This window comes from Oncorhynchus mykiss, chromosome 8, assembly GCF_013265735.2.
Source record: "Oncorhynchus mykiss isolate Arlee chromosome 8, USDA_OmykA_1.1, whole genome shotgun sequence".
In the NCBI taxonomy this organism is placed as follows: Eukaryota; Metazoa; Chordata; class Actinopteri; order Salmoniformes; family Salmonidae; genus Oncorhynchus; species Oncorhynchus mykiss.
Genome location: NC_048572.1, coordinates 85,823,415 through 85,842,586, shown reverse-complemented (window position 1 = coordinate 85,842,586; position 19,172 = coordinate 85,823,415). Strand labels below are relative to the sequence as shown.

At 46.4% G+C, this 19,172-nt stretch overlaps 1 protein-coding gene across 1 annotated transcript in view; it reads right to left on the bottom strand.

The window, feature by feature from the left end:
* Positions 1–19,172, bottom strand: part of LOC110531032 (guanine nucleotide exchange factor VAV3-like) — an 88,218-nt gene that overhangs the window by 38,631 nt on the left and 30,415 nt on the right. Inside the window, exons 7-19 of the mRNA XM_036986618.1 lie at positions 18,384–18,452; positions 18,172–18,275; positions 17,847–17,946; positions 17,538–17,633; positions 14,845–14,913; positions 14,668–14,754; positions 13,247–13,332; positions 12,757–12,889; positions 10,401–10,510; positions 5,508–5,609; positions 5,247–5,338; positions 5,094–5,116; positions 4,877–4,910 (exon numbers count right to left, since the gene is read on the bottom strand). Coding sequence (XP_036842513.1) covers positions 4,877–4,910; positions 5,094–5,116; positions 5,247–5,338; positions 5,508–5,609; positions 10,401–10,510; positions 12,757–12,889; positions 13,247–13,332; positions 14,668–14,754; positions 14,845–14,913; positions 17,538–17,633; positions 17,847–17,946; positions 18,172–18,275; positions 18,384–18,452 — 1,105 coding nt within the window. The remainder of the gene's footprint in view (positions 1–4,876; positions 4,911–5,093; positions 5,117–5,246; positions 5,339–5,507; positions 5,610–10,400; positions 10,511–12,756; positions 12,890–13,246; positions 13,333–14,667; positions 14,755–14,844; positions 14,914–17,537; positions 17,634–17,846; positions 17,947–18,171; positions 18,276–18,383; positions 18,453–19,172) is intronic.

Genomic DNA, 19,172 nt, shown 5'->3' with positions numbered 1-19,172 from the left:
TCAGCAAACTGGATGCAGTCTATCACAGTGCCATCCGTTTTGTTACCAAAGCGCCTTATACCACCCACCACTGCGACTGTATGCTCTAGTCGGCTGGCCCTCGATACATATTTGTCTCCAGATTCACTGGCTCCAGGTCATCTATAAGTCTATGCTAGGTAAAGTTCCGCCATATCTCAGCTCAATGGTCACCATAGCAACACCCACCCGTAGCACGTGCTCCAGCAGGTATATCTCACTGGTCATTCACAAAGCCAACACCTCTTTTGGCCTCATTTTGCTTCCACTTCTCTGTTGCCAATGACTGGAACGAATTGCAAAAATCACTGAAGTTGGAGACTTATATCTCCCTCACTAACTTTAAACATCAGCTATTTGAGCAGCTAACCGATCGCTGCAGCTGTACATAGCCTATCTGTAAATAGCCCATCCAATCTACCTACCTCATCCCCATATTGTTATTTACTTTTCTGCTATTTTGCACACCAGTATTTCTACTTGCACATTATCATCTGCACATCTATCACTCCAGTGTTAATTTAGTAACTAATTTTGAGTAACTCTGTGTTGTTGTTTGTGTCGCACTGCCTTGCTTTATCTTGGCCAGGTCGCAGTTGTAAATGAGAACTTGTTCTCAACTAGTTTACCTGGTTAAATAATGGTGAAATAAAAATACAATTAAATAAATAGAGCTGGGGACAGACAGAGGAAAGGACATATGACTTCTAGATGGCCAGAGTCGCTCCCCTCCTCAACACCTCTGATGTCTTTTCCTTCCAAAACACTTGGGCGTGCTATCTCTGACCAACTGTCTCGTTATCGCTCTTAGAACCATCTTCTGGACACTAACCAGTCAGGCTTCAAGGCGGGTCACTCAAAGGAAACTGCTGTCCTTTGTGTAACAGAGGCTCTCCGCACTGCCAAGCTGACTTTCTCTCCTCTGTGTAACAGAGGCTCTCCGCAATGCCAAAGCTGACTTTCTCTCCTCTGTGTCACAGAGGCTCACTGCACTGCCAAAGCGGACTCTCTCCTCTGTTCTCATCCTCCACTCATCTATCCTCTGCCTTCAACAAGGTGAACCATCAGATCCTCCACTCCACCCCCTCAGGGCTGGGCGTCTCAGGCTCTGTCTGATCCTCCACTCCACCCTCTCAGGGCTGGGTGTCTCAGGCCTGGGCGTCTCAGGCTCTGTCAGATCCTCCTCTCCACCTTCTCAGGGCTGGGAGTCTCAGGCTCTGTCAGATCCTCCTCTCCACCCTCTCAGGGCTGGGTGTCTCAGGCCTGGGAGTCTCAGGCTCTGTCAGATCCTCCTCTCCACCCTCTCAGGGCTGGGTGTCTCAGGCCTGGGCGTCTCAGGCTCTGTCAGATCCTCCTCTCCACCCTCTCAGGGCTGGGCGTCTCAGGCTCTGTCAGATCCTCCACTCCACCCTCTCAGGGCTGGGTGTCTCAGGCCTGGGCATCTCAGGCTCTGTCAGATCCTCCTCTCCACCCTCTCAGGGCTGGGAGTCTCAGGCTCTGTCAGATCCTCCTCTCCACCCTCTCAGGGCTGGGAGTCTCAGGCTCTGTCAGATCCTCCTCTCCACCCTCTCAGGCCTGGGCGTCTCAGGCTCTGCCTCCCCTCCACCCTCTCAGGGCTGGGCGTCTCAGGCTCTGAACACTCCTGGATTGCATCCTACCTGGCAGGCCGGTCCTACCAGATGGTGTGGAGAGGAGCTGTGTATCTCAGCTTGGATGGATGTCGGCCCACCACCTCAACCTCAGCCTCGACAAGATGGAACTGCTCTTCCTCCCGGGCAAGGCCTGCCCCGCTCAAAGACCTCTCCATCACGGTCGACAACTCCACGGTGCGAAGAACATTGCCGTGACCATGGAAAACATCCTGTCGTTCTCAAACATCAACAACATCCAAAACAGTGACTCACTCCTGCAGGTTCGTGCTCCACAACATCTGTAGATTACAACCTTTCCTAAAACAGGAAAAGGTGCAGGTTCTAATCCAGGCACTTGTCATCTCCCATCTGGAACTGGATCTACTGCAACTCTCTGCAACTCTCTGTTGGCTGGGCTCTGCGCTTCTGCCATCAAACCCCTTCAACTCTCTGTTGGCTGGGCTCCCTGCTTCTGCCATCAAACCCCTTCAACTCTCTGTTGGCTGGGCTCCCTGCTTCTGCCATCAAACCCCTTCAACTCTCTGTTGGCTGGGCTCTGCGCTTCTGCCATCAAACCCCTTCAACTAATCCAGAATGCTGCATCCTGCCTGGTGTTCAACCTTCCCAAGTTCTCTCATGTCACCCCGCTCCTCAGCACACTACACTGGTTTCTAGTCGAAGCTCGCATCCACATCAAGACCTTGGTTCTTACCTATGGAGCAGCAAGAGGAACTGCCCCTCTCTACCTTCAGGCTATGATAAAATCCTACACGCACCTCAGCTAGACTAAAGACACCTGCCAGCCAGACAAGGCCTCCTACTCTCCCCCAGTCTACTCCCAAAGCACTTAAACACATTTACCTTCCAGCCATAGTCCTCTTTAGCGTGGTCCCAGATCTGTTTCTGCTGTCTTAACCACCTCCTATGGTCATTTGTGTGACAACGACTATAGGAGTGAGCTAGACAAGGGCATAAACAGATCTGGGACCAGGCTAACAGTCTTCACTCCTATTAAAACTAGTGACGCTGTCCTCAGATGACTGAACTAGGCCACGTATGTGCTGTTTAATAAGAACAATATAAAAGCCAATAAGCATAACAGTCTGCCTTTTCTGCCGGCCTGTCTTTCTCATGAAGAGATTAAGTTCCGAATATTAATTTCCTCTCTAAGCGACTCAGGCAGGCATAACTCTATTGCTGAGCTCAGAGTAGAGGAGCACAGGCAAGGGCACAGAGAGAGGCTGAAGAGTTTAACAGAGGTAAGGGCACAGAGAGAGGCTGGACAGTTTAGACGTGGGCGTTCTCCTATCCCTGCCCAGGCTTTTCTTATTGAATCCACCCACTCCAATCCATCAGTCTCCACTACACGCTGTCCTTCCTCCCTGGCTCCCACCATAGACTGGAGGTAAAGGCCTTCCTCCCTGGCTCCCACCGTAGACTAGAGGTAAAGGCCTTCCTCCCTGGCTCCCACCGTAGACTAGAGGTAAAGGCCTTCCTCCCTGGCTCCCACCGTAGACTAGAGGTAAAGGCCTTCCTCCCTGGCTCCCACCGTAGACTAGAGGTAAAGGCCTTCCTCCCTGGCTCCCACCATAGACTAGAGGTAAAGGCCTTCCTCCCTGGCTCCCACCGTAGACTGGAGGTAAAGGCCTTCCTCCCTGGCTCCCACCGTAGACTAGAGGTAAAGGCCTTCCTCCCTGGCTCCCACCGTAGACTAGAGGTAAAGGCCTTCCTCCCTGGCTCCCACCGTAGACTAGAGGTAAAGGCCTTCCTCCCTGGCTCCCACCGTAGACTAGAGGTAAAGGCCTTCCTCCCTGGCTCCCACCGTAGACTAGAGGTAAAGGCCTTCCTCCCTGGCTCCCACCGTAGACTGGAGGTAAAGGCCTTCCTCCCTGGCTCCCACCGTAGACTAGAGGTAAAGGCCTTCCTCCCTGGCTCCCACCGTAGACTAGAGGTAAAGGCCTTCCTCCCTGGCTCCCACCGTAGACTGGAGGTAAAGGCCTTCCTCCCTGGCTCCCACCGTAGACTAGAGGTAAAGGCCTTCCTCCCTGACTCCCACCGTAGACTGGAGGTAAAGGCCTTCCTCCCTGGCTCCCACCGTAGACTAGAGGTAAAGGCCTTCCTCCCTGGCTCCCACCATAGACTAGAGGTAAAGGCCTTCCTCCCTGGCTCCCACCGTAGACTAGAGGTAAAGGCCTTCCTCCCTGGCTCCCACCGTAGACTGGAGGTAAAGGCCTTCCTCCCTGGCTCCCACCGTAGACTAGAGGTAAAGGCCTTCCTCCCTGGCTCCCACCGTAGACTAGAGGTAAAGGCCTTCCTCCCTGGCTCCCACCGTAGACTAGAGGTAAAGGCCTTCCTCCCTGGCTCCCACCGTAGACTGGAGGTAAAGGCCTTCCTCCCTGACTCCCACCGTAGACTGGAGGTAAAGGCCTTCCTCCCTGGCTCCCACCGTAGACTGGAGGTCAAAGGCCTTCCTCCCTGGCTCCCACCGTAGACTGAAGGTCAAAGGCCAATCTACTAGATTCTTAGAAAGTGGATTAAATTGTGTTCCATCAGTGTGGATGTTGAGATTATTTACTATGTGATCAAGTGTTCTTCATCATCGTCATCTGGTGAACCCTTCTCCTGAAGAGATACTTGGCGAACCCTTTTCCTGAAGAGCTACTTGGCGAACCCTTCTCCTGAAGAGGTACATGGCGAACCCTTCTCCCGAAGAGCTACATGGCGAACCCTTCTCCTAAGGATCTACTTGGCGAACCCTTCACCTGAAGAGCTACTTGGCGAACTCTTCTCCTGAGGAGTTGCTTGGCGAACCCTTCTCCTGAGGAGCTACTTGGCGAACCCTTCTCCAGAAGAGCTACTTGGCGAACCCTTCTCCAGAAGAGCTACTTGGCGAACCCTTCTCCAGAATACCTACTTGGCGAACCCTTCTCCAGAAGAGCTACTTGGCGAACCCTTCTCCAGAAGAGCAACTTGGCGAACCCTTCTCCAGAAGAGCTACTTGGCGAACCCTTCTCCAGAAGAGCTACTTGGCGAACCCTTCTCCAGAAGAGCTACTTGGCGAACCCTCCTCCCGAGGAGTTGCTTGGTGAACTAACTTTGACGTTTTCAGCTTTTAGACTTCTAACTTGAAGTTGTTAGATGGTTATATAGGCCACTTTCACAGCACCGGTCTTCACATGAGGTCTCTGTTAAGACTGTAGGAAGTGACACTGTCGAACCGTACTGACCTGGGTCTGGTTGTTTCCGCACCGTCGGAGCCCTCTGTGGAGAGAGAGAAGGAATGTCATTCACACGCATCACACACAGGCGCACGCAGACACACGCACGAACATGCACACACGCATGAATGCACATGCAGAAACACACACACACACATACACACACCGAGAGAAACAAACACTCAGAGAAACACACACACAGATAAACACGCAGTGCGTGTCTTACCTCAGGCCTCAGCTTGGCAGAATCTAAAAGGAGGTGGACAAAGGGACAGAGTGAGCATAAAGCACTAAACAGAATAACATGTTGTAAAGAGACATCACTGAAGCATATGATAGTAAAAGTCAATGGTTGTAGAGGCACATCTCCCTCTCCTACCAGTTCTTCCACAGACACCCACTCTACCCAGGCATTCCTTATGAGCTCCGAGTCCACACTTAAGACAGAGATAGCCCTGGTTGAAGATACCCCTGGAGGAGGCAGGGGACATTACAGGTACAGTACCAATCTACACCACTATTATCAACACTGTTAACCACGGAGTTTTCCGGAGAAATACTATTATGGGATGTTACTCTGAGAATAAGGATAAACAGGTATTAACAAAGAATAAACAGAGACACACACACACACACACACCTGAGGAGCAGGTGACAGGAGCTACAGGTAGTGATTCTGATGAAGGTATGCATCCTGAACTGGTGGAAGTTGTTACTGGAGTTCTCTGGTCTGATGTTGGATCTGTTCAGAGAGAGAGGAGAGGAGAGGAGAGGAGAGGAGAGGAGAGGAGAGGAGAGGAGAGGAGAGGAGAGGAGAGGAGAGGGAGAGAGAGAGAGGAGTGGAGGGAGAGGAGGGAGAAGGAGGGAGAAGGAGGGAGAGAGGAGAGGAGGAGAGAGAGAGAGAGAGAGAGAGAGAGAGAGAGAGAGAGAGAGAGAGAGAGAGAGGTGGAGGGAGAGAGAGAGAGAGGAGAGGAGAGGAGAGGGGTGAGAGAGGGGTGAGAGAGAGGGGAGGGAGAGGAGGGAGAGAGAGGGGGGTGAGGAGTGAGAGAGAGGGGAGGGGAGGAGAGGAGGGAGAGAGAGGGGAGGAGGGGGAGTAGAGGAGGGAGAGAGAGGAGAGGAGAGGGAGGAGAGGAGGGAGAGAGAGGGGAGGAGAGGGAGGAGAGAGGCAGAGGGGGAGGAAATGAGTGAGAGAGAACGGATGGTGTGTGTGCAGAGTGTGTACTGAGTGTACAGTGTGTACAGTGTGTGTACTGAGTGTACAATGTGTGTACAGAGTGTTTACTGAGTGTACAGAGTGTGTACAGAGTGTTTACTGAGTGTACAGAGTGTGTACAGTGTGTGTACAGAGTGTGTACTGAGTGTACAGAGTGTGTACTGAGTGCACAGAGTGTGTACTGATTGTACAGAGTGTGTATAGAGTGTGTACAGAGTGTGTACTGATTGTACAGAGTGTGCACAGAGTGTGCACAGAGTGTGCACAGAGTGTGTACTGAGTGTGTACAGTGTGCACAGAGTGTGCACAGAGTGTGTACAGAGTGTGTACAGAGTGTGTACTGATTGTACAGAGTGTGTATAGAGTGTGCACAGAGTGTGTACTGAGTGTGTACAGTGTGCACAGAGTGTGTACTGAGTGTGTACAGTGTGCACAGAGTGTGTACAGAGTGTGTACAGAGTGTGTACTGATTGTACAGAGTGTGTACAGAGTGTGTACAGAGTGTGTACTGATTGTACAGAGTGTGTACAGTGTGTACAGAGTGTGTACTGATTGTACAGAGTGTGTACAGAGTGTGTACAGAGTGTGTACATAGTGTGTACAGAGAGTGTACAGAGAGTGTACAGATTGTACAGAATGTGTACTGAGTGTGTACTGAGTGTGTACAGAGTGTGTACAGAGTGTGTACAGAGTGTGCACAGAGTGTGTACAGAGTGTGTACAGAGTGTGTACAGAGTGTGTACAATAGAGCTATAGGACTACAGCAGATATCTTACAGAGTCCTCTACATTATCATGAGAGACTAATATGTTGAAACCAGCTGGATCCTTGAAATCACTTTGAAGTTGGAGTGAAAGGAGCCGTAACCAAACTGTTGCTTAGTAACTCACTATGCCAGGGTGCACTTCATCTGAAGGCTGCTCTCTGCTCTGTGATTGACTCCTGGTTCTGGTGCTCATGTCTGCTGTGATGGGACAGTTTGTTGCCTAAATATCCCCCTTGGAGTGCCACATTTACACAGTTGCACAAACACACACACACACACACACACACACACACACACACACACACACACACACACACACACACACACACACACACACACACACACACACACACACACACACACACACACTCTGCAGAGGTAGATGTCTAAGTGGAAAAGCATTATGGGTACTTAGCAGTAAGTGAGTTTCACTTCCCTCTCTCCAAATCAAAATAATTTCTCCTCTCCATCTCTTCAATTCTGCTATAAAGAAACTCCAGGGTTTCTTCTGCTTTGAAACAGCATTTCCTAAATCGATTTCACCAAGACAACCATTTATAAAGACGGGTCAAATTGTACGATTAGAATGGACACCCATAACTGTCAACCCCAAAGTACCCTATGATAGAAATAACATGTTGTAGTTGTGACAAAACGCACACAGCACCAGTCAAAGGGTTTGGACACCTACTTATTCAAGTTTTTTTTTAACAATTTTCTACATTGTAGAATAACAGTGAAGACATCAAAACTATGAAATAGCACACATGGAATCATGTTGTAACCCCAAAAAAAGTGTTAAACAAATCAAATTATATTTGAGATTCTTCAAAGTAGCCACCTTTTGCCTTGATGACAGATTTAAACACCCTTGGCATTCTCTCAACCAGCACTGGAATGCACTTCAATTAACAGGTGTGCCTTGTTAAAAGTTAGCCAACAAGTGCTCCGCATATGTGGGAACTCCTTCAAGACTGTTGGAAAAGCATTCCAGATGAAGCTGGTTGAGAGAATGCCAATAATGTGCAAAGCTGTCATCAAGGCAAAGGGTGGCAACTTTGAAGATTCTACAATATAAAACATATTTTGAGTTGTTTCACACTTTTTTGTTTATAACATGATTCCATGTGTGCTATTTCATAGTTTTGATGTCTTCACTATTATTCTACAATGTAGAAAATAGGAATGAGTAGGTGTGTCCAAACTTGACTGGTACTGGTACATTTTCTTCACAATATGAGTGAGACTTCAAATGTAAGCAAAGGTCAAAACAACTCTTGGACTCACTTTAGTCCTTGTAGTGACCTACAAGGACTAAAAGCCTTACTAGTGACAGAGAACTTCAAACTCACAATTTGAAAGAGATACTTTCAAGCAGAATTGTACTCAGACTTCCAGCAGGTTATCAAAAAATATGACTGTTGTCAGAGGTGTGTGTGTGTGTGTGTGTGTGTGTGTGAGTGTGTGTATGTGTGTGTGTGTGTGTGTGTGTGTGTGTGAGAGTGTGTGTGTGTCTGGAAGTCTTGGAAACTGTACAGCTCCTTCAGAAAGTATGTTTGGACTTTTTCCATATTTTGTTGTTGAGATTTTTTTGTCACTGGACTAATACACAAAACCGGGTCAACAGGAATTCTGTTTTTGTTATCAAAGTAATTGGAAAAAATAAAGCTGAAATGTCTTGAGTCAATAAGTATTCAACCCCTTTGTTATGTCAAGCCTAAATACAGTAAGTTCAGGAGTTAACAGCTGCTTAACGAGTCACATAATAATAAGTTTCACTCTGAGTGCAATAATAGTGTTTAACATGATTTTTGAATGACTACTTCATCTCTGTACCCCCACACATACAATTAATTAAGGTCCCTCAATGCAATGAATTTCAAACATAGATTCAACCACAAAGACCAGGGAGGCCTCCCAAAGAACAGCACCTATTGGTAGAAACATACTCGGTTTTTTTTAAGCAGACATTGAATGTCCCTTTGTGGAGTTATTAATTACACTATGGCTCGTATCAATGCACCCAAAGATACAGACGTCCTTCCTAACTCAGATGCCGGAGAGGATGAAAAGCACTCAGGGATTTCACCACGAGGCCAATCGTGACTTTAAAACAGTTTAACAAAATGTAATGGCTGCGATAGAATAACCCTATAGGACTCCCAATCACGGCCGGTTGTGATACAGCCTAGAATCGAACCAGGGTCTGAAGTGACGCCTCTAGCACTGAGATGCAGTGCCTTAGACCACTGTGCCACTCGGGAGCCCGAAAAGACAGTGAATGTTCCTCAGTGGCCTAGTTACAGTTTTGACTTTACTTTTCTACTTGAAAATCGATGACAAGACCTGAAAATGGTTGTCTAGAAATGATCAACAACCAATTTGACAGAACTTGAAGAATTTAGAAAAGAATAATGGGCAAGATGTTTACAATGCAGGTGTGGAAAGACTTACACAGAAAGACTCAATGCTGTAACCGCTGTCAAAGGTGCTTCTACAAAGTACTGAGTCAGGGGTATGAATACTTATGCAAATGAGAGATTTCTGTATCTCAATTTCAATAAATTTGCCAACATTTCAAAAAAACATATTTTCACTTTGTCATTATGGGGTATTGTGTGCACATGGGTGATTTTGAATTGAATTGGATTTTGAATTGAGGCTGTAACACAAATAAATGTGGAATAAGTCAAGGGGTAGGAAGACTTTCTGAAGGCACTGTATGTGCCTTTTAGCCAACAAGCTTTCACAGTGCAGAATCAGACGTTTGTCCATAAAGGTTACATTTCAAAGGTTAAGTCAAGGTATTAATTCCAAATTGTAAAGTTAATGGTTAAGATTTAGGATAGGGTTCAAACAAAAAACAACAACAAATAAATTGCACTGAGACTGAATGCCATAGCCTCGGAGCAAGAGCTCACGGTTTACGCCCATTCTCCATCCCCCTTCCACAACGCCTCAGTAAAACCCAAGTCTACTTGATGGTAATAGTGCTCACCATTGCCCCTAGTGGCCCGGGTTTGAAGTAATCTCCTGACGTCTCCTGACGTCCTGCTTACCTGGACGGACGGTCTTATTTCACAGTGGACCTTGAGCGACCTGGCTGATTTATCATTTGTCATTTCCTTCACTACAGTCATGCGAGCGTACATGTTTCATATGGGTGGCCACGGAGCAGGAATCAAACCCACAATCCCGAGCCACATTCAGTATTAAAAAACACTAAATGTAGTGGAACGTTCAATGAAATGGAGAAAGGTGGGGCACTGAACGACCAGTTGAAAGACAGATGGGTTGTGGGCTCAAAATGCATCGTTGCCCTTTAAATACATCACCTGTTGCTTCAAGCCACACCCTGCCACACCTACCAAACAGTGTAAATGTACCTCAAAGTCTGTTCAGGAATGTACAAGAACAATTTTGGTGCAAACCGTTCTGCAATGTAGGAAACGTTCAATGGAGCTGAACGCACCACTTGTGTCTACGAACTGAGAGGCACAGGACCACCATGACACTTCACAGACACAGAGTGCAGAGACGTAGCCCCAGCTCACATTGCCATGTCAAACTGGTCCAGCCACTTCTTCTTCAGCTCCTTGGTCTTGAAGAAGAACTCAAAGCCGCTCTGCCCCTGCTGATGGGTCAGGTAGAAACCATAGAACCACTGGGGAGGGAGAGAGGAAGACAAGGAGAGAGTGAATGGCAAAGTTACACTCTCTCTCTCTCTCTCTCTCTCTCTCTCTCTCTCTCTCTCTCTCTCTCTCTCTCTCTCTCTCTCTCTCTCTCTCTCTCTCTCTCTCTCTCTCTCTCTCTCTCTCTCTCTCTCTCTCTCTCTCTCTCTCTCTCTCTCTCTCTCTCTCTCTCTCTCTCTCTCTCTCTCTCTCTCTCTCTCTCTCTCTCTCTCTCTCATGCACACGCACGCACGCACACACACACACACACACACAGTGCCTTCAGAAAGTATTCACACCCTTTGACTTTTTGCACATTTTGTTACAGCCTGAATATATTAACATCCCCCTATATTAACACCCTCCTATATTTCGGTTGCTAGTCCAACGCTCTAACCACTAGGCTACCCTGCCGCCCCAATGATGTGGCGGAGAGTCAGGTCATATTTTTCGATATACTGTAGCCCTACCGTAGGCGACTTGAGTCTCACTAGTGTTGAGTAATGTGCTGTTAAAAGTGCCGTTGGTCTTATTTATTTAAAGAGCATATTGAAGTTAGAAGCAATAGGATTTGAAGCAAAAGCCTACAACTATTTTAACACTGTTTCACGCTGCTCTGAGACAAACATGGGGACTGGTCTTGATAAATCAGAGATTTATATTTTCACTAATTCTCCGTTTGGGTATTGGTTAGACTAATATTAGAAAATGAGGGTGTATAAATGTTATGCTCTAGTCTAACCTTTATATAACTAGGCAAGTCAGTTAAGAACAAATTCTTATGTACAAGAACAGCCTAATCCGTTCTCCCGTGTGCCCGCACGACACAGGAATTATTTAGCTAAATAACCCAGTACTGTACTCCCAACCGTCACGTTGCACAGCGCCATATTTTCCATTCCATGCTAACGGAATCCCAGAGTTTTTTTTTGTTTTTCTTGGATTAGAAACATCATAATATTAATCCAATGAATTAAAATCAGTCCCATATACTATGTTCTTACAAAAAAAAACGTTTTCAATTCTCTAGTAGAGCCACTATTGAAGGCTATAAAATGCTTCTCAAAGACACCCATTGGTGGTCAAACTAGCACTAACTGGCATTAATGGTACCAGTGGTTGGCACTTAAATAACGTGCCATAGAATTCTGTGGCACACTTCAACTTTTAAAGGAAGAACCCACTGTATCTCTATGTCCTGGGAAATGGTCTTGTTACTTATAACCTCATGCATTAGCCTACGTTAGCTCAACCGTCCCGAGGTCGGGACATCGATCCTGTAGAGGTTTTAACATCACCCTGTATTAACATGATTTGATTTGGCATCCTATATTAACATCCTATATTATCACCATTAACATTTTCGTCAACTGCTCTCTCTATCCTGGACGGGGTTGTTGGTCAGGGTTGTTGGTGCAGGTAAGTGTTAGGGTTAGGCCAGGCAGGTAGACAGATAGAAAACCAACAGGGTAGGTAACCCCAGAGCCATATGAGATTGGAAGCATTTGTTTTTTAATCCAGAGAAATGTTATAATACTTTTAGTCTTTTATCTCCTGTTCTGTAAAGAACAACCCATCAAACTAGCTAAACCAGCAGTGGCACACTGACTACTTCTAACTGTTGTGTGTCATCTCTCATGATCAGGGACAGGAAAGGGTTCAATTTGACCTTTTCTTTAGTAGGCCTACAATGTAGATGTTAGCAGCAGAACAAACTCCAATCACAGGCAAAGTGTAGTTTAATTGTTACAACAGCATAGCGAACAGTTAGCTAGCTAAGTTGACCTTTGTGCTTGTTGACCTTTGTGCTGCTATCTGTGCCCAATCATGTTTGTACCATGTTTTGTACTGCTACCATGTTGTTGTTATGTTGTTTTGCTACTATGCTGTGTTGTCGTGTGTTGCTGCCTTGCTATGTTGTTGGTTTTAGGTCTCTCTTTATGTAGTGTTGTGGTGTCGTGATGTGTATCTTTTAATCCCAGCCCCCTTTTGCCTTTTGGTAGGCCGTCATTGTAAATAAGAATTTGTTCTCAACTGACTTGCCTAGTTAAATAAAGGTTAAATATATATATATTTTTAAGTAGTTAGCCGATTTATATTTTCTACAGTCGCTATGATTAGCTGATAGCCCTCCCCTATTTTCCCTTGAACAGTAGAGAATTATGAATGCAAGGAATTTGGGCTAAAAACTAAACTTGTTTTCACTTTGATCACATGACCCCTGGCTGTGGCGACTGACCTTCTTGCTCTCTCTATCCTGGGTGGGGTTGTTGGTGATCTTAAAGTAGTTGAGATCGATCACATCCTTCATCTCATAGTTGTCTCCTCGTCTCTTACAGACGATCACAGCCCCGTCAAACAGGAAGATATGTCTGCGCCCAAAACAAAGTTCATACAAGTTCATTTACCGTGTTTATTTATTTACAGTGTTTACAGTGTTTACAGTGTGTATCCTGTCATATTGCACATAAAGAAGTTCCTACGTTGTTTTACATGCTGTCCATATAATGAAGACAAAAAGACATACATGCTAGTCCTTCTCCTACTGACAATTAACAATATACAGGCTGCAATAGCCTTCCTTAGCACCAACCCGGGATGCCCATTTGTTACACTGGGTCTGGGAAACCAGTCTGTAGTCACTGGCTCTGGGATACCAGTCTGTAGTCAGTGGGTCTGGGAAACCAGCATGTAGTCAGGTAAGTCTGCCTTTCCTAATCCCATCTCACCTGTCCTGTTTCTTCTTGTCAACATTAGACACCATTCGGACCTCTCCGTCCCCCTTGGGCCGTCCGTAGCTCTCCAGGGGCTGGTTCTTCAGGGAGGGGAGGTAATGGGAGGGGGGTAAGGGGAGGTAATGGGATGGGGGTAAGGGGAGGGAGGTAATGGGAGGGGGAAAGGGAAGGTAATGGGAGGGAGGTAAAGGGAGGTTATGCGAGGGGGATAAGGGAAGGTAATAGGAGGGGGGTAAGGGGAGGTAATGGGAGGGGGTAAGGGGAGGTAATGGGAGATTATGGGAGGGTTAAGGGAAGGTAATGGGAGGGGGTAATAGGAGGGGGTAAGGGGAGGAAATGGAAGTGCGGTAATGGGAGGGGGTAATGTGAGGGGGTAACGGGAGGTAATGTGAGGGGGTAAGGGGAGGTAATGTGAGGGGGGTAAGGGGAGGTAATGGGAGGGGGTAAAGGGAGGTCATGCGAGGGGGATAAGGGAAGGTAATAGGAGGGGGTAATGGGATATAATGGGAGGGTTAAGGGAAGGTAATGGGGGGGAGTAATAGAAGCGGGGTAAGGGGAGGAAGTGGGGTAATGGGAGGTAATGGGAGGGGATAATGGGATGTAATGTGAGTGGGTAAGGGGAGGTAATGTGATGGGGTAATGTGAGGTAATGTGAGGGGGTAATGGGAGGTAATGTGAGGGGGTAATGGGAGGTAATGGGATGGGAAAATGAGAGGTAATGTGTGGGAGTAATGTGAGGTAATGTGAGGGGGTAATGAGAGGGAATTGGAGGGGGTAATGGGAGGTAATGGGAGGGGGTAAGGGAAGATAATGTGCAGGGTAATGGGGTTCATGTGAGGGGGTAATGATAGGTAATGTGAAGGGGTAATGGGAGGTAATGTGAGGGGTAAGGGGAGATAATGTGCAGGGTAATGGGGGTAATGTGAGGGGTAATGAGAGGTAATGGGAGGTAATGTGAGGGGTAAGGGAGGTAATGGGAGGGGGTAAGGGAAGATAATGTGCAGGGTAATGGGGGTAATGTGAGGGGTAATGAGAGGTAATGGGGGGTAATGTAAGGGGGTAAGGGAGGTAATGTGAGGGGGTAATGGGAGGTAATGGGAGGGGGTAAGGGGAGATAATGTGCAGGGTAATGGGGGTAATTTGAGGGGTAATGAGAGGTAATGGGAGGTAATGTGAGGGGTAAGGGAAGATAATGTGCAGGGTAATGGGAGGTAATGTAAGGGGGTAAGGGAGGTAATGTGAGGGGGTAATGAGAGGTAATGTGAGGGGGTGGTTAATATGATATCAGTGAGACCATGTCCAGTGTGGGTCCGGAGGACTAGTACAGTATGTGTCTGGGACCGCATTGCACTTTGGACAACAATAGAAACAAATTGATGTGTCTAAATCATGATGATGATGATGATGATGTGTACCAGGTTCTCGATGGAGCGTTGATACTGGTTGATCTCCTTCAGAGTCTCCTTGTCTCTCTTCACCTCGTTGACATACTGAGCCAAGTCCTGGGTCAACAAACACACACAGTCCCACATTCAGTGTCTTATTCTCCGATTGTAGTTTAGTAAAGAGAAGAAGAGAGACAGTCTGATTACCTTCATGGCGTCCAGAGCCGTCTTCAGGTTGTTCTTGTCGGCTGCGTCGGGGGTGTGTTTGACCAGCTCCTAACAGACAGAGACAACAGGGAAATAACCAGTGGTAATCACACACAGGCTCAGCTTCACACTGTTTAGATTAAGATTAGGTTTAGATTAACACACAATTAGCCTGGATTTACACTACAGGACAGTTCTTTTTCCTATGACGTTTGCCTACAGGGGACTACCAAACAAAATCATATTGATGTTATAACAGCACGAAAGTGAAACCAAGCCATAAAAAAAGCAGAGTGAATCCCCAGTACAGTTTTCCTTCATCTTCAAAGGATTGATTTGTGGACCTCAGAGTCATAAAATGTCCGGCTTGGATATCACTGTGTCTGCTTGGATATCACTGTGTCTGCTTGGATATCACTGTGTCTGCTTGGATATCACTGTGTCGGCTTGGATATCAATGTGCCGGCTTGGATATCACTGCGTCTGCTTGGATATCACTGTGTCTGCTTGGATATCACTGCGTCTGCTTGGATATCAATGCGTCTGCTTGGATATCACTGTGTCGGCATGGACATCACTCTGTCTGCTTGGATATCAATGCGTCTGCTTGGATATCACTGTGTCTGCTTGGATATCACTGTGTCTGCTTGGATATCACTGTGTCTGCTTGGATATCACTGTGTCTGCTTGGATATCACTGTGTCTGCTTGGATATCACTGTGTCTGCTTGGATATCACTGTGTCTGCTTGGATATCAATGTGTCTGCTTGGATATCAATGTGTCTGCTTGGATATCACTGTGTCTGCTTGGATATCACTGTGTCTGCTTGGATATCACTGCGTCTGCTTGGATATCAATGCGTCTGCTTGGATATCACTGTGTCGGCATGGATATCACTGTGTCTGCTTGGATATCAATGCGTCTGCTTGGATATCACTGTGTCTGCTTGGATATCACTGTGTCTGCTTGGATATCACTGTGTCTGCTTGGATATCACTGTGTCTGCTTGGATATCACTGCGTCTGCTTGGATATCAATGCGTCTGCTTGGATATCACTGTGTCGGCATGGATATCACTGTGTCGGCATGGATATCACTGTGTCTGCTTGGATATCAATGTGTCTGCTTGGATATCACTGTGTCTGCTTGGATATCAATGTGTCTGCTTGGATATCACTGTGCCGGCTTGGATATCACTGTGTCTGCTTTGATATCACTGTGTCTGCTTGGATATCAATGTGTCTGCTTGGATATCACTGTGTCTGCTTGGATATCACTGTGTCTGCTTGGATATCACTGTGTCTGCTTGGATATCACTGTGTCTGCTTGGATATCAATGTGTCTGCTTGGATATCACTGTGTCTGCTTGGATATCAATGTGTCTGCTTGGATATCACTGTGCCGGCTTGGATATCACTGTGTCTGCTTGGATATCAATGTGTCTGCTTGGATATCACTGTGTCTGCTTGGATATCACTGTGTCTGCTTGGATATCACTGTGTCTGCTTGGATATCACTGTGTCTGCTTGGATATCAATGTGTCTGCTTGGATATCACTGTGTCTGCTTGGATATCACTGTGTCTGCTTGGATATCACTGTGTCTGCTTGGATATCACTGTGTCTGCTTGGATATCACTGTGTCTGCTTGGATATCACTGTGTCTGCTTGGATATCACTGTGTCTGCTTGGATATCACTGTGTCTGCTTGGATATCAATGTGTCTGCTTGGATATCACTGTGTCTGCTTGGATATCACTGTGTCTGCTTGGATATCACTGTGTCTGCTTGGATATCACTGTGTCTGCTTGGATATCACTGTGTCTGCTTGGATATCACTGTGTCTGCTTGGATATCACTGTGTCTGCTTGGATATCACTGTGTCTGCTTGGATATCACTGTGTCTGCTTGGATATCACTGTGTCGGCTTGGATATCAATGTGCCGGCTTGGATATCAATGTGCCGGCTTGGATATCAATGTGTCTGCTTGGATATCAATGCGTCTGCTTGGATATCACTGCGTCTGCTTGCATATCAATGTGTCTGCTTGGATATCAATGCGTCTGCTTGGATATCAATGCGTCTGCTTGGATATTAATGCGTCTGCTTGGATATCACTGTGTCTGCTTGGATATCAATGTGTCTGCTTGGATATTACTGTGTGAACTTGATGAACCTGAATATTCTCTCCCTCTTCCCTCCCCCTCTCTGAACTTATCCCACTGTGTCTGCTTGGATATCACTGTGTCTGCTTGCTAAATACATGCAGTTCAGCCCACTGGAGTCAATCCTACCAAGACTCAAATGTCCAGTTCCTTTGAAATCTGAGCTTTTGTTCGCCTTATTTCTAAAAGAGACTGCTGAAAGCAACTCCTCTCCTTCACTAAACAACAAATAATGGGAATACAAATGAACAAATATTCTCTCCCTCCCCCTCTCCCTCTCCCTCCCCCTCTCCCTCCCTCTCTCCCTCTCCCTCCCTCTCTCTCTCCCTCCCTCCCTCCCTCTCCCTCCCTCTCTCCCTCTCCCTCCCTCTCCCCCTCCCCCTCTTCCTCCCTTCAGAGAGGTAAGTATAGAAGTGGAGAGAGAAAAGACGTGGAGGCTGTCGCCCCCCAGTGGATATGTATATCACAGACTCCTAACAGTGGTTGTGAGAGTATCTAGTGTATAGTTAGTGTCTGTGGTAAATATACCTGTAGTAGGAGATGGTACTTGAGGACTCTCTGCATGGGAACCACCAGTAGATCTCTCAGAGTGAACTTCCCATTGTTGGCTCTTTTAGAACATTCCTGGGACAATAACAACACAATGAATTAGGATATGAAGTATTACATCAACAGGTACACAAGAGATCGCTAGGCAACATCACTGTTTGGTCATGCTGAGGCTAGTTCCTCAGATCATTCACCATAGAGATCCTATTCGAATAATTACGAATAGAATATTTGAATTCGCCGCCATGTTGCCTTACCCATAGACTGTATCAGAACAACTGGTCTCACCTCTAGCTTTAGTCGTACGTCCTCTTTCTCCTTACAAATAAAGTCCAACACTGTGATGGATATCTCAACGTGGCTGCAGTAGATTCCATAAATGAGTAGCCTGCAATGCAGAAAGAAAGTATATGATACCAAATGGTGAATTTGAGTAGCAGCCAGTGTCAGTACTTCCTGAATCCCCCTGAAGAAATGTTTCTGATATTTTCCAGATTCTGATTTATATTCTTCGGACTAACTGTTATACGAGACATTACAATAGGCTATTTATTATCTATTTCTGTGTGTGTAAACACCATTAGAGAATGTGTTATTAATGACAAAGGCCTACCTGTCCTTATAGGCAATGAAGACCTGGTAGAGGTTTAAGGCGTTCTTGTTGAGAATGGACTCTTGCACCTCCAGCATCAGACTCTTATGGACTTTCACCAGGTCCTGTGAACAGAGCGAGATCAGACGGTGTACATTACAACGAGTTCAAACTCAAGTCTACTCCGTAAAGACGCCATTTGTGTAAAGATGAGAGTTCGGGCTGTCTCTTACAGGGATGTTGACGAAAACCTTGTCGATTTCTGACGCAGTGAAAAATTTCTTCAGTGGATTCAAAAAGTACTGTGGAAAAAAAAGTTTAGAAAAAAAGTTAAGATGTGATGTCATCATTTCCACCTCAGGCTCAGATTGTATCAGTCACACATATATATATACACATAGAGCAACTACTCATATCAGGACTGACTGCAAACCACAAATACTGCAGTATGCATAGCATCTATAGAGTAGCAGCTAGACTTCAGTCTGCATCTATAGAGTAGCAGCTAGACTGCAGTCTGCATGACATCTCTAGAGTAGCAGCTAGACTTCAGTATGCATGGCATCTATAGAGTAGCAGCTAGACTTCAGTCTGCATATATAGAGTAGCAGCTAGACTTCAGTCTGCATCTATAGAGTAGCAGCTAGACTTCAGTATGCATGGCATCTATAGAGTAGCAGCTAGACTTCAGTCTGCATATATAGAGTAGCAGCTAGACTTCAGTCTGCATCTATAGAGTAGCAGCTAGACTTCAGTCTGCATATATAGAGTAGCAGCTAGACTTCAGTCTGCATCTATACAGTAGCAGCTAGACTTCAGTATGCATGGCATCTATAGAGTAGCAGCTAGACTGCAGTCTGCATGACATCTCTATAGTAGCAGCTAGACTGCAGTCTGCATGACATCTCTAGAGTAGCAGCTAGACTTCAGTCTGCATCTATAGAGTAGCAGCTAGTCTGCAGTCTGCATCTCTAGAGTAGCAGCTGGACTTCAGTCTGCATCTATAGAGTAGCAGCTAGACT